Source organism: Diadema setosum, chromosome 5, assembly GCF_964275005.1.
Source record: "Diadema setosum chromosome 5, eeDiaSeto1, whole genome shotgun sequence".
Taxonomy (NCBI): domain Eukaryota; kingdom Metazoa; phylum Echinodermata; class Echinoidea; order Diadematoida; family Diadematidae; genus Diadema; species Diadema setosum.
The window spans coordinates 14858989-14874125 of record NC_092689.1 but is presented as its reverse complement, the minus strand read 5'-3'; the positions used below and the strand labels follow the sequence as shown (position 1 = coordinate 14874125).

The 15137-nt window shown below is 38.6% G+C and overlaps 1 protein-coding gene and 1 long non-coding RNA gene across 2 annotated transcripts in view; both read right to left on the bottom strand.

The window, feature by feature from the left end:
* The window catches only part of LOC140229126 (protein kinase C-binding protein NELL2-like), a 62918-nt gene extending 51759 nt beyond the window's left edge, over positions 1–11159 (bottom strand). Inside the window, exon 1 of the mRNA XM_072309392.1 lies at positions 10726–11159. Coding sequence (XP_072165493.1) covers positions 10726–10783 — 58 coding nt within the window. The 5' untranslated portion in view covers positions 10784–11159. The remainder of the gene's footprint in view (positions 1–10725) is intronic.
* Positions 85–2511, bottom strand: LOC140229125 (uncharacterized). Its single transcript, XR_011901269.1, has 3 exons — positions 2430–2511; positions 467–621; positions 85–167 (listed from the first exon to the last, which is right to left on the bottom strand). It is a non-coding gene; the product is annotated as an uncharacterized lncRNA (long non-coding RNA).
* Positions 11160–15137: the final 3978 nt, after the last annotated feature.

Genomic DNA, 15137 nt, shown 5'->3' with positions numbered 1-15137 from the left:
TCAAGTCTATAAACATTAAGCATATACTGTACTTACAGGCACATAGTCATTCTGCACCAGGTACTGCTGGGCATCCTCGGGAGCATGAGAGGTCCTCTCCCTTTCTTCTACATGGGGATGTTGGGTCTGTGAAGAATCGCTGCAAGTAGTGACATTCCACAAAATTCCTATAGAATGGAACACAATACAATTTTTTTTTTCAACTTTAAGTATTTCACCCATTCTCTTTAACATATTAGATATGATGTATTGTATCAGCTCTGACAATCCCTAACATTCAGTTTTCGACTTATTATCAATATCAGTCTATGAAGAGCAAACTCGTGCACATTCACTTTCCTGAAATGTGTAATAGCAATGAAGCATAAACAAATGAGTAAGTTTTCCTCTTACACTTTGGACAGAAATTGTTCCAGTAATTATAATCAATGCCACAAGATCTATGAGGATTGGCGGAAGGACTTACTGTCTCCATCCATGTCTTCACATCTTCTTACGATGTCTTGCAACTAAGGGTGGTTTCGCTTGGCAAGTGCAAGATTCTATTGACATAAAATGGCCCCCATCTGTTCACCATCTCCTGCACTTTTCTCGGTACAACTGGGCAAAGTCCGCATTGATCTGAAAATAAACACAAAAACTGTGAAATATCAGTGATAAGGAAGTGGAAAATGAAAAACAGAAACGCTTGACAAAAAAAAAGGAAGAAAACAAATATGCTTCGGGGTATAAACGGTCGTCATAGCCACACTTCTAGATTTTTATGTAATTGATTATTTCTTATTGGTCTCGAGGGTTGTATTTCATGCTGGAGGAAAAAATGAGACCGATATCTCTGATTTTTGTTTCAGATGTTATCGTTAAAATCAATTTTTAGAAATACCAGGGATGTCTTGCATATCTAAACACCAAGAAGGGATAGTCCTGACAGAGTACTCCTTGGAGTACAAATTATACAAATAACAGGTAATTTGCATTCCCTTTATCTTAAAAAATATTAAAAGTAAAAAATAAAAAAAGGCCTCATATATTGTAAAACTTCACTACATTCTCTCACTGGTGTATGTGATGCTTAATGCATACATCTCAGCCAGAAGTGTAGATCTGTAGAATTTTTAAGTCTAGATCCTTCTACTCAAACACAGATCACCACATTGATTATGCTACAAAGAGAAAGACTGGAGTAGATTACCTTTATCCAGGTGCGAAATCTTGTTCCATTGCACGAGTTAATTCCATACATTATTTGTTTCATACAACGCCTTCAACAATAACACTAACAGACTTACTAGTTCAAGAAAGAGTCTTGAATTCAGTGCAGAAATGGCAACCATAAGGCCTAGGTGTCCAGGCCTACTGTACTACTGAGTGGTAGTAATAATAGTAGAAGTATTTTCATGGAATGCAAATCAGTAGCACATTCACATTACATACACATGTACGCAGCCGAGTGCAAGTAGCATTGAAGTTGATTATTCCAGTAAAATGAGTGACATGATGCACGCTTGATAGTAAGAGTGTTGAGTGCACACGCCAAAGGTAATTGTTCATTGTGACATCAGACTCAGTAGACCTAGTCATGCAGTGGAACAGAAACTGTTTATTAATTGTAGACCCCCTATTTTAATATGGGAGTCAATAGAAATTGGTGATGTCAGCCAATATGGCCCATGCGATAGAAGTTTTTAAAGTTCAGAGCTTGACGCCACTGCACTGGCATTGCAACATTGGCGCCCTAAACCCTAGGGCGCTCATCACACATCTAGGGGCTTCGTGTTTGGGCTGGTCGCAGTTCTATTGTAGCGCCCATATAGGGTCTACGTACTATTGGTGGCCTAAACACAACGTTAAAAATAAAACCCATCTAACAGCATATGCCCTACATTTTATCACAGCATAGGGCATGATAAGGCCTAGAACTGTGCCTTTCTACGTAGAAATTGATAAATTAAACCTTACAAGAGTGTAGGAAGGGGTGAACTGACACTAACTTGTTACTGTTACTCAGTGTTAGACGACAGTTAGGCCTACGCTACAGTAGCCTGTTATGCCCATAGGCCATAGCTTTACCTTTCAGTCAAGACACCAACATCGTAAATCATTAGGTAGAGTGGGCGCTTTATAAGAGTCCCTGTATTATTACACTTGTACTTGCAGTTTCACCGAAATAGAGCCCCCACAATACTAGTATAACGTTAGCCTTCATGTAACTTGTTACAATGTTTGGATAGACACATTACTAATTAGCCATGAACAGCTAACGTTAGCACTGGCGCTTCAGGGATGGACAGCGCTGTATACAGCGGCAAGGCTCAAACTCGCCAAAAATGTAGGGCGGTTAGTGCACATCTGAACATCTTTTATCTTTGGTTACTGAGTCCCAGAGTTATCAAACACATTCTTAAGCATTCATACAGTAATATGCTCACCTTTAAGCAACTTGGTCAAGCTTCCGTCAGATCATGCCCTCAAAAAACTCCGGCCTGCATGACTTCTGCCTTCAAGACCAACTCAACTGTTCGAGTAGTCAATAGCGTTTGTTTGCAAACATGGTAGGTACAAGTACAATTGTACATACACATATTGTGCACTGAATGTGTGTGTATGACTACGCTATCTAGCATCGCATGATATGACGGCCAGCGCCAATTCCGGTTTTAGGCGGTTCAAGATAGCGCATGACGTCATTTACAAGTCATCTGATTGGCTGAAAGTTTAAGTCCTTGTTAGATTTAGATTGCGAACAGCTTCGACACTCAACTTTTAATCGAAGCCACCTAAAATAAGTCTTAAAGACTTAAAATATTTTAAGTCGTAAGAAAGATTTAAAATTTAAGTCCTAGAAATTAAGAGAGTACATTCTGCATGTATGTCACATAATTATTAACATCTTCAGAATGTAAATTGAGCAATCATGAAATTTATCAAATGTATTTAGCTGGTAATGTATTGCTAATATCAAACAATTTATACCATCACCATCCTGCATTTTATATGTATGTTTGATACTTTATTCATTTTGATTATACTAATCAATTCATTGTTCATGAGACTTCACTTTCTCAAGGCACGTGATACACTCTCTTTCAAAACTTTGAGGGGCAGAGGATTCGCGCGGAAGGGCACCGATAAACCAGACCAATGAATGCACTTCAGACACTCTCGCTGCCCCCAAATTGATGGGGAGCCGCATCACTGGTATTCAGAGTCAGATGTAATTGGCTGAAGGGAATTAGTGGGAAGGCAGACAGATTTGTCTTTAATAGACAGAAGACTTATGGGCATTAGGAAGATAATTCCCCAGAGGATTTGAGATGAGATTGGGAAGGTCCAAGCCATACGAGCCAAATGTCAAAACTCCCATAATGTAAGAGGGAGGATCATGAATTATGTAATAAATTAATATGATGGAAAAACAAAGAGAGTTTAAGATACAGTTTCTCAAGATAACATGCAGGGGGAGGTTTTGCATAGCACAGCCTCAAACATCATATTTGCAAATTGCAAAGGTGATGGCACCTGCATTTACATGGTGAAATGTCAGTACTTGTTTAGAAGTACAATTCTAATGGAGTACAAATGTATTTCTCCAAAAAGGGGGAACTAAAGTTTCATTAAAAATCTTGCATAAGAAATAAGAAAGTCGTGTGAACTTTAAAGTCTCACGCTGATAACAATACCATGATTTTGGTAACAGTGCAATGGCATTATGCACATTTTATGATATGTATACACAATGACATGCATAGCAGTGTCATCACCTCACATTTCACATGATTACAGAATGGAAATTCTTATCCTTCAAAGTCAGACACATTAAGATATTTGGTACATTTAATCAAAACATCTAGACAACAAGGATGCATCTTTACATGCTGATTCTACCATTCAGCTGCTGTCACTGTCATTTCTCAAGTCGAAAGGAATCTTTTGAAGAAAGTGACTGGCCAGGATTTAATTCAGAAAAAAAAACCCAGATTTTATTCTTTTTTCCTTTCTTTTTCACTGCCACATATTTCCATATTTTGTTAGCTGATGCAAGTTAGACACTGTTCTGTATGGGTCTCATCTTCTGCAGTTTTCCCCTGAATAACTATTTTAGGTACTGATACCTGCACCTCAGTTAGTGCATCCTTTATCTATAACGCAAAGCTACAAATACACTGTAAATCAAAGTCTTTTAATACAGCAAGCACATAGAGGTCTAAAAACAGATCATTCATCCTTCAAGATGATAATGCCAGACAAAATTCCTGATAGAACTTCCCCAGTCCCATCCATTTGATTCTCTGGAGGGTTTGTGGAGAGCTGGTTCCAAAACAAAGCCAGTGATATAAACCTGCCCCGAGTGACATTTCCTAGACGATAAAATCTCTCCCTCCGTGTGGATTAGACTCAGTGGGAGGGGTTTCTGACTGGCGGATGAATTTGTCTGCCCAATCATGTTTCTGAAACCTTTGTTATTCATAAAGCATTTTTGACTTGCAAGTGTTTAGACAAAGAAATGAGTTGCCTTGGCAACCATTCACTGCAGGTTACTCTGTGAAGATAAACATTCATCCAGACTCAGCAAAACTTGACTGGAAAACATCTCACACCCTAACCACAATTGGCAAAATTTGATTTGAGAAACACTTGTTTGGTAGAAATGTGATTCAGCTTTGCCTTCAGATTTGTATGAGTAATTACAGTGGAACCTCATTATGATGAGGTCGCACAAAAAGCCAGATATATACATGTACCTGATATAACAAGATGATTTGGCATGTCCCAATCTTCTTTATATTCTTTACTTTTTATCCTTGATACAAGATTCCTGATATGAGGAAATTTCAGTGCTTCCAAGTGGCTTGTTATTACAAAGTTCCCCTGTACTCAATTGCAATGAAATGTGCTTCTAAACATGTTTACAACGCAAAAGTATGTCTAGAAAATGTTTACAAACATGATTCCCAGTAAATGTGAAACTCCTCTCATCCAGGATCAGATTTCCTGAATCCCATCAGAACTGGAAATATCTCATCGCTGCAGAACTCCACGGATGCCCCAAGACTCTCAAGTGAGACGAGGAAACAATGCTGAGAATGCTCGCTGTGTGTGTGCCACAGAGCGGGAGCTCAAAAATCAGTGTCAACTTTGCAGAGCGACATTGATGGGGTCGCCCCTCCCTCCGTCTCACACAGCCTCCATTTTGATTATCAGTCGGCCAGTTATTGAACCTGTCAATTCAAGAGCACGGCTGCACCCAGCTTTTTAAGCTGCACCAGGAACAGGATACCTTTATCACGCACACACTTCTTCTAACATCTACAAGCTATTTGGGGATTTCACTATCACATTGCTAATCTTCCAACCATTCAGTACAAAAAAGCATAGTTGTTACTCAGTCCTGAAATGCAATTCACAAAGTGAGGTATCATTTCATTGATCATTTTTTAAAACTCTATTTTAAATGAAAGACCAACACAAGTAATCTATTTCATAATATCTCTTGCTATAATAATACACATGAGAAGGAGTCCATAAAATCATTCATTTGGCAAATCATATCTTTAACTCTAAGGCAACTACACAGGCACACAACTATAAAGAAAATAAAAGTGAGCTGTGAGACCCCTAGAATAGATGATTTTGCAATATTTGCCTGAGATCAAGCAGCAAAACAAGATAATTTACCCAAGAAGTAAGCTGAGACTATGAACAGGAAGTCATAGATATCTCTTATTCCTTCCTGTATTACCCAAACTGAAAGAAATGAAAACAGAACAAAATTCAAGTGTCATGGAAGCACAAGTATTTCATGTCTGATAGATCAGTCCCGTTCCTTCCATTTGATATAATAATTCTATCTTTCCCACTTGCCCATACACCACAATGTATATTCATGATTTTCATGTATCCACATGATTTTCATGTATCCACTCAGTACTCTCACACTTAATCATTTTACATGTAAGTACAATTGAGCCAAACAGGCAAGCTGTAACTTGTTGATAAATATGTTAAGAAGCGTGTTCCATAAATGGAGTTTCGTACAGTGTATGTGTCTGACAGCAAACAACAAATATGGATTTCTGTTTCCAGACCACTGCCTAAATCTGGGTGTGTATTTTTGTAGTTCAAGAGGTTGGACCTCTATTTGACTTGTATGGGGCAGAGCTTTGCTTTAACATACCGGTACTGTACATTCGCTTTTGCGAACATACACTCTTTACTCTAGGATGTGTACAGTGTACGCATGCATGAAGGGTACACTTTCAAGTACACTGTAAGTGTACTGGGAATCTACAGTACAGGGAACACATATTTTGATTGACAGGTCATGGCATTTGATACACAGCTGCTGTATGGGACGTCATTTACAATTTGCTGTTGGTGGGGAGACTTATTCGGCACCTGAGCAGTTTGTAACATAATTTCAAACATTTTTGCTTCGGACCCGAGTTTCCGTGCCTGGGCAAAAGCGACGGGAAGGTGATTTTCAATTTTAACAAACTACATTGTACAGTGAACATTTCATAAAATCTGGAATTTTGTTTCAAATTAGTTGAAACCTAGACTTCAGTTTTGCAATAAACTTTGTATCAACATCTAATTGTAAATTCTTTTTAAATTATAAGATTTTCATTCTTGTAAGTTCCCTCCATTTTCAACAACAGCAGGAAGTCCCCATCCCTTCAATTTGGACACCATAGCTCTTCTCCTTTTAACCCTGCCCCCTTCCCAATACTGCTCCCTCCCCATACATATGATAATTCAAGATTCATTCATCAGGAAGGCTATAAGTAAACTGTGAGCTTTAAAATGCAAACAATGCTTGTATAGAAGGATAACATTGAGGTTGATGATTACACTTGAAGGAAAGTGCTCGTCCTACAGAGAGTGTGACTCACGTACCTGACTCACTTGTATGAGTCTTTGTCAGGAAAAGTTTACCCTCTCTCTCTCAGTACAATGTAACATGATGATGTAATAGCAACATACATCAATGTGACGAAACATTCATCACTGTGCATCACACACTCTTTACTTGAGGAATATCACCCCAACCCATCCCCCCCCCCAAAAAAAAAAAAAAAAAACCTCTTCAAACTTCATAGTGATGCGTTGTCAATGGTTGTATCATCACACAAACACATCACTGACGAGGCGCAATTTCTTTGCGTAAAACTGCGGGGAGGGGGGAATCTTGGAGACCCACACACACACGTAATGGCGGCAATCACCTCAGCCAGCGGAGATAATTGTGGCTCTTGCCATCATGGAGTGGCCCGCTGTAATTTCAGAGAAAGGTGAGTAATCAGACGTTACTGGATGGATCACTGCCGAGAGGCGAAGGGGCCTTGAGGAAGGAGCGAACTGACGGAGGATGTCATGAACTATAAATCAAAGGAGCATGAATCAAACAGTCATAGTACTTCGAGTACACACCACCGCATTAAAAAGGCAGTCTGGATTAATTAGAGTTTTGTTTATTTCACCTTAGTAGATCCCATCTACAAAGTATTGACTCTCAAATGAATAATTTGTGGACACTGAATAACCAAACAGAAAAATGCACAGCACTTTGTTGTACAAAAATTCACTGTTTACACAAATAAACAGTGGACTGGAGAAAAAGATATCTATATTACTGTAATTTGTATCAAAACAATATCGGTAAATAAAAGAATAACATTGAAAACTTATGAAAAGCAGGAATGTATCATATTTAGGAAAGGACAAGATTAATTTCTTTTCTTTTATTAACTACAATGTAATCAATGTCTACACTCTCAACTGATAAAATGTCAGTGCTCAGCAATTAATTATTGTTGTCTTGAACAACAATGCATGCACACATGTCAATTTACTTCCTGTATCTGTCTTGGAGCCTAAAAGGCACAATGCATTTTATTTCATCCATTCAGTGATTTTTTCCCCCTTTTTCACACAGCTGATGCAAGTCTACATCCTCAAGTTCCGGCCTCCTTCGCAAATTATGTTAGCATGTCTGCCAGCACAAATTTGATAGCATATACAGTGAAGTACAAAGTAAATGTGAATTTTTTTTTTTTAATGCCTGTCAGAGATAGAGATCGTGGGTAGAGTGCAGAAGGGCGCACGGGTACTTGATCAAATGGAACAAATGCCAGGAGATCAGAGGCCGAGATGAAATGATATTGCCTCCTATCGTGATTGACTTGTGTAGAATGTGTACACTGCTGTGACATGGGTCTGGTAGACCTGTGTTCACTCCTCTCAGCTCCTCCTCTTCCTCCTCCTCCTCCTGTCCTATGTACCAATGGGATACTATACAAGAACTGTGATCCCTAATGAGATCAGTTACCAGTCTATATGACTCCACTGACACAGAGCTCTCATTTCAGTAGTCAGCACTGAATGCCAGGGAGTTACGTATTAAGCCAGCACTGTCAGGTTTTCATGCATTTCCAGATACTAATCAATACAACCTAGCAAGTGGATGCGGGTAATTAATTTGTGACTTGCATGTAATGCACACAGTCACTGGTCAGTCTGGACTGAAGAGGCCCACATTGTCCATTGCCTAGTTGATATCATCTTATCATTAGAAATCATGTTGAGGAATATTCACTAGCTTGGTTTTGTTTTCATCTCATCTTCCAAAAAGATAATGATCTTTCAGCTGATTTGTTAAACATACGGTACCGGTACTTTTCATTGTAAAGCAGCAGCACTCACTGATCAATGGCAGAAGCACCGGTCTTGAGCTGGTGCATGCCTATGGTTATTATTCGGTCAAGAGTAGTGTACGACTTTATCAACATTGTATGCTATTATTCATACCCTAGAGCAACATCATTCTTGAAAAATACCTAACCACAAATGGTTGTATGTTAAGAAGACTACCACTGAACATCCTGCAAGTATGGTGAGATACTGGATCAAACTGCAGCCTTATCACCTTTGGTGGTACAGGATGCAAATTTTGATAAACAGCATTCATTTATTATCATTCTTGTAAAATGGCAATCTATTGTATAAGAACATTTGTACAATGTACTGTACAAATCTCATTTTAACCAAACGTTATCATTGGTAAAGTAGCTCAGTGTCGTTATCCACATTGTGTGTAAATATTGTTTGTGTGCGTGGTTGCAGTATACCATTGTGTGTTCCTCTTCTTGTTCATACGTGGGTAAATCTGAATCTAAAAGACAAACAATGATACCATTTCCAACATGTAAAACAAATAGGAGTATAATAGTTTGCATTGCTATCAACTTCCTTCTGCTATTTACTCAATGATCGTATCAAAACATTTAAGAGCACATAAATTTACAAAGAAAAAACAATTGAAAAAAAAAATGATCAATTTTGCTGTATTGTTTCATGTTACAGGGAATTTGTCATTTGACAGGAAAACTATAAATTCACACCTATGCCTATAATATGTTAATATAACACAATCAATACACAATTTCTCTGCTGCCAAATACGGTTACTCACTCTTGAGAAAACTTCTCTAGCCTAATTTGAATACCATAAAGTCATTTTGACAGAGAACAACATGGTACCATCAGCACATCACTGCAAGGTTTTTTTTTTTTTATTTGTTTTATTTCGAAATCACATAAAATCACAATATTTACAAATAATCATCAATCAGCAAACACGAGAAAAAGAAAAAAAAAAGAAGAAAAAGTGACAAGAGCAATTCAGAGATAAAATAAAAAGAGAACCACCATGATTCATCAATAAGTAGTAAGGTAAAGCTTCCTCAAAGACCCCCGTCTCATAACACACCCAGGGAGAATGGCTCCCCCAGTGGGGTCCCCAGGTCTGAAAGAGGACCATACCCTCTTATTCAACGACAAAAGTCACACCTTATCAGATCACTGCAAGGTTGACTAAATACAACAGAAATTTAAGAGCATATTAAACAACCATTCTCAATGCCAAGTCCAGAGGCAGAGGGTGTCCTGGGGACATCTTGAAGTGTATTGTGACATTGCTTGTGTGATACTCAGGACTACAAATGCTTGTCATTTTTTACATCTCTGCGAGTTTGATCATGGACATGGTTACGACTTACGTATACAGTCAACATCCAGATGACAATTTAGGACACAAAACTTCTACTGATTCTGGTTGTCTTGTTGAATTTTAAGGAAAAACAGAAAACTTATAATGTTTGCTGTTGATGTAAGATTCAGAGTCTGAGCTTACAAATTTGTTCATAAATTTACAATTCTATACTATATACGTGTAGGGCCTACATAGTGTACAAGTCCACTACATATAGAATAGTATCAACATCCTCACACTGTCACTGATATCAGAAATGCCTTAAAAGTGGACACAATTTGAGATAGCATTTGATTATATGCTGGAGAAATATTAAGCCATTCAAATATCAATAATGAATTTCTGTCACTACACCAGCTAACCAGGATGTAATCCAGCCACTTTTGCCAATTTTGGGAAGTTTGAAGGAACAGAATAAAACACAAATCTACGAATGATCATCATAATCATCTACAGTATGAAGGGTTCATTTTGATAGTGAGATTGAACCACTTTTTTCTCTCATTCTTTCCAGGAAGAAAGGCGGTGGTACGCACAAGAGCGAACATATCAATTATGTCAATAGATCAAACACCATACTGACATTCCACATCACACCTTAGCAATAGCTTAATTGAAGTCAGGGCAAAGATGAAACAATAAAAAAGGGGCAAATCACTCCTGTTAAAGTCCTACCTTTCATCGCGAGGCAAAAAAGTCCGACTAAAATTCCGAACGTTCCTCTGCTGGCCATCGTTTCGTACCTGCAAATCCAAGCTAGAAGATAGAAGTGGTAAATATGATTCCTTCAACTTCAAAACTAATCCAAAACAAATCGCGAACTGCTGAACACTCAGCTGCCAGGTGGCTGGAGTACCACAGACGGCCACAGCCTAGCGCCTCGCCCTAGGCAGCGGCCCGGGAGAGGTAAGCGTACCGGCGATGATAAGACCTGCTGCGTCGCTGCCGCGCCGGTGTGGTGCAATTTCTTCAAGATGGAGTTGTAGATGAATAGAACAAATTTTAGAGTAGCGAAAGATCCGCTTTTTGCAACAGGTTAATTATGGGGATGAAAAATCATGTCCGAGTTCACATAGAAAAGAAATAACTTTTTCGTAACGATGCAGCTCCACCAAAATACGTCCGCGCTATTAGCTAGCCGAGCAACTACGTACGATTGTTTTTCTCTCGTTTATTTTCAATCCAGCAGCGGCGTGCATCTCTCCTTTTTATGTACCGTACGCGTACGATCCCCCTCTGTACTGTTATGTTGTGTTGGCGGTGGCGATGGCAGACTCGATCGACGGTGGGGGTTTATGTGTGCGGGCGACACGCTCACCACACGGAAACCAGCGAATAGAGCCTCTGTCGTTGGTGTTGTTTCTATTTAGACCAAATACAGTTAAACCTGTTTATTGTGACCACCCAAGGGAAGCGAAAAGTGACCGCTGTAGACAGGTGGTCGCTACAGGCAAGGTCATTAACAAGGCTTTTTTTTCTGGGGTAATTGTGTTTAGTGGTCGCATACGGCAGGTGGCCGCTATAGACGGTGGTCGCTGTAGACAGGTTTGACTGTATTTTGTTTTCCTTATTACTAGTATATCTGTGTCATGATTACATGTTATATGAGAAATTATGGTAAATTATTCATTGCTCATTGACATTATGAACATCTTTGATGGTAAGCTCTTAGTAGCAGGGTCGGCGCAACCGGGGGGGGGGGGGGGGGTGGGGGTGGGGGGTGGGGGAGGCTAGCTCGCCCCACCCGAACTTTTTGTTTTTGTTTTTTTTTGTTTTGTTTTTTGTTTTTTTGCTTGTCAGCTGATGAAACCCGGAAGTGGCACCAGAAATATAAACTTTTTAAAAACGTGGCGCTGGCCCTGAATAGATTGAAATCTGACATGAATAACATATTTATGAAGACATGTAACATTTTGGTTTCTCTTGTTTCTGTGTGTGTGTGTGTGTGTGTGTGTGTGTGTGTGTGTGTGTGTGTGTGTGTGTGTGTTTTGTTCATTTGTTTGTTTTTGTTTGCTTGCTTTGGGTGTACAATGTATAAAGAGAAATCATGATTGTTTCTGAAAATTACTGAATACTGTATCATTGCAGTCTAATATCTCCTTGAAGTTGTTAGTCAAAGTTTACTTTAGCCATTAGGGCCTACGTAGTATAGTATAGGCCTACAGGCCTAGGTCAAAAATTGTGATCTGAAGTGTGTGTTTTCTTTATTATCCTCATCATCTACTTCTACTTCTACTTCTACTTAATTCTTCTTCTCCTTAAGTCTTTCTCATCATCATCATCATCTATAGCTTTTATGTGTCAATTTTTCTTGCGTTATTGAAAACTTATACTTCATGACTCCGAACGAGATTCCTTGTTTTTGTAAAGCGATGTCTCTCTCTCCCCCCCTCTCTCTCTCTCTCTCTCTCTCTCTCTCTATCTCTCCTCCGTGCTGGTCAAAGACTCTCTGTTATTAACATTGAATGAAACTCAACGGAAGGGGTCGCCCTTTCCATCCATCATCCTCCACTGCAGCCCCTTATCACATTTATCTTCCTCATTGTTTGAAGACATACGCATATGGCATCCAAGGCACATTGTTAAGAGCGATAAGTTAAAATTCAACGTACCCGGGAGCACTTACCACCTCCCTGGTTCAACTCTGATGTATGTATAGGATATTATCACATAAAAAGTACATATCCATATTTGTGCCCTCTTCATACTCTACATTAACAGTGACAGAAATTGTTTCTCCGATATCACTTTATTGAGCAAAATGGAGACAAAGGGGCTACGAAGAAAAAGAAAATTGTGTGTGTGCCTTGCGTCTGTGTGTTCAGATGTTCAAACGGATAACTACATAATAGTTATGACAGAAAGAGCCAAAAAGGGGGGGGGGGGAGAAGGACAGCCGGAAGTAATTTCCTGCGTTTGAGTAATCGCAATCAATGACGTATATTGAAGTCGCCGGAAGTTGCTACCAATCGTATCAGAATTGCACACACTATACTAATTTGCGTTTCCGCACAAATTCGGCCCTGGGCGTGATTCGATAAGAGCTGTATTGTGACCGTTTGTTTACGTATCAACAATACTGAACTCGGGATTATTCAACCTGCAAAGGAACGCTTGAATTATATAGATAGTTGTTGTTCTTTGTCAGGCAGGCTTCACGATTTATCTTTCGAAAGAATTGCGAATACTTGAGCTTTATCTATATTGAGACGTATATATCAGAATCCTAAAATATTGTTACCAAATATTTTTTTCAAGGCTCTGATATTATACGTAATATCTGCGTAATACTTAATATATACAACTTAAAATACACAGGCTTATCAAGGGGACCAGGACCATATTACCATATATTTGAAATTAGACTAAGTTAATATCTAAACATATTGAATAGAAATAATTTTCTTTGAATGTTCATTGCGGAAAATCCCTAGATATATTAGATGTGGCATGATTGTTTCAACCAATCTACTATCTACGGAAAACTATCCATGCACACATCGCTTTGACAACGACTCTGTTATTTATCAACATGCACGTTTTTCCGTCGGAAACGAGATCCGCCTCTACCCGGCACAACCAATTAATTACACTGGCTTCCCAATTGGTCACTATGCATGTAAATATTCCTTCATTTTCCTTAAATAGCCATTCTCATCAGTACCAGCAGATGACCACTAATTGCAAGAAAACATAATTAAGTTCTATTATACTTCTCTTTAACAGAAAAAAAAATTCCAGCAGCAGGATCATGGTATACAAAATTGTCTGCGGTTAAAACCACCGCAAGGATTAAATTTCTTTGGTTCTTTGGTTTTATGATTGATGCTATACATTGGTTATTGTGGTGACTCGACCACGGTAACAGGCAGACACGGAACGTAAAGATATATGCTCATTAAACTATTACTAAACATGAAATGTGTTGGTGCCTGTCTATACTAATCGCGGACATTGTGAATGGTAACTCCGTGGGAGTTGGGTATGCACAGTGCAACGTAGGCCTACATTATAGTAACAATCAGTCATTCTGTCACCACCAGACTTGATAGGATGTGCAGAAACACACATTTTCATCCATGAAAAATGAACAAATCATAATATATGATCAACTCCACTTCCTTTTCAGCGGTAATTGTTTCTTTGCCCAAGTTGCGAAAGCAGATTACAAAGCAAGTATTCTATTATTGATTTCCTTCTTTCGGCATGCCATATAGAAATTTCCCACATAAAATCACGCCCATTACCCCAAACAACATTCCAGTCGCCGTCTTCGCCACATTGTTTGTCTTATATTTTGTTTCTTCCTATATGGTTTTGTATAATTCATACAATAATGCGCTCACAATAGTAAAAAATTCAATTAATGGAGACCAGGATAGGGTCAATGCACTTTATTGGGAAGACGATATTTTCACTATAGGCTATACTAGTATACATTCTGTTTCATATATTTCACAATGATTGAAGGATTCAAATTCATAAAATTCATTTGCGATTGAAGGATTGCGTATATAGGCCTATCTAAACTTGCAGATCAAGTGTCATTCCTCATAATTTATAGGTGGCATCGGAATTAAACACTATCGTTGCCATCAAGACTGGGTTAATGATGGCAGATAAAATGAAATATAAAAGACAAACTGCTTAATAACTTAATAATCTCTCAATTTTTACCACTTTACAAGTTGCTTGTTATCCCACTGCTGGGTGACAGCATGGACCGTCCATGGTGACAGCTACGGGAGCTCTGTCTTAGTGTTGTGAGTAATTATATTTAAGCCTAAATGGATCATCTCTGTTTAGTTCTATCAAGCAATCTATGTGAACATTTACGCATTCCACTATATCGTCGCTCAATCTGAAGAAGAAAAAAAAAATCGTATTATGAAGATTGGACGTTTGAATATCACTACCTTCCTCCATCCCACCAACAGTAATATCAACAATAACAACCACAAATCTATGAGTACTCTGGCACTGCTAAACAAGCTGTGCAAGAGCTTACCGAGAAAAATCATCTTAGAGGTATACGCGAACAAATTGAAAGTACAAACAAACACATATGACAACTGAATCTTTGGTTT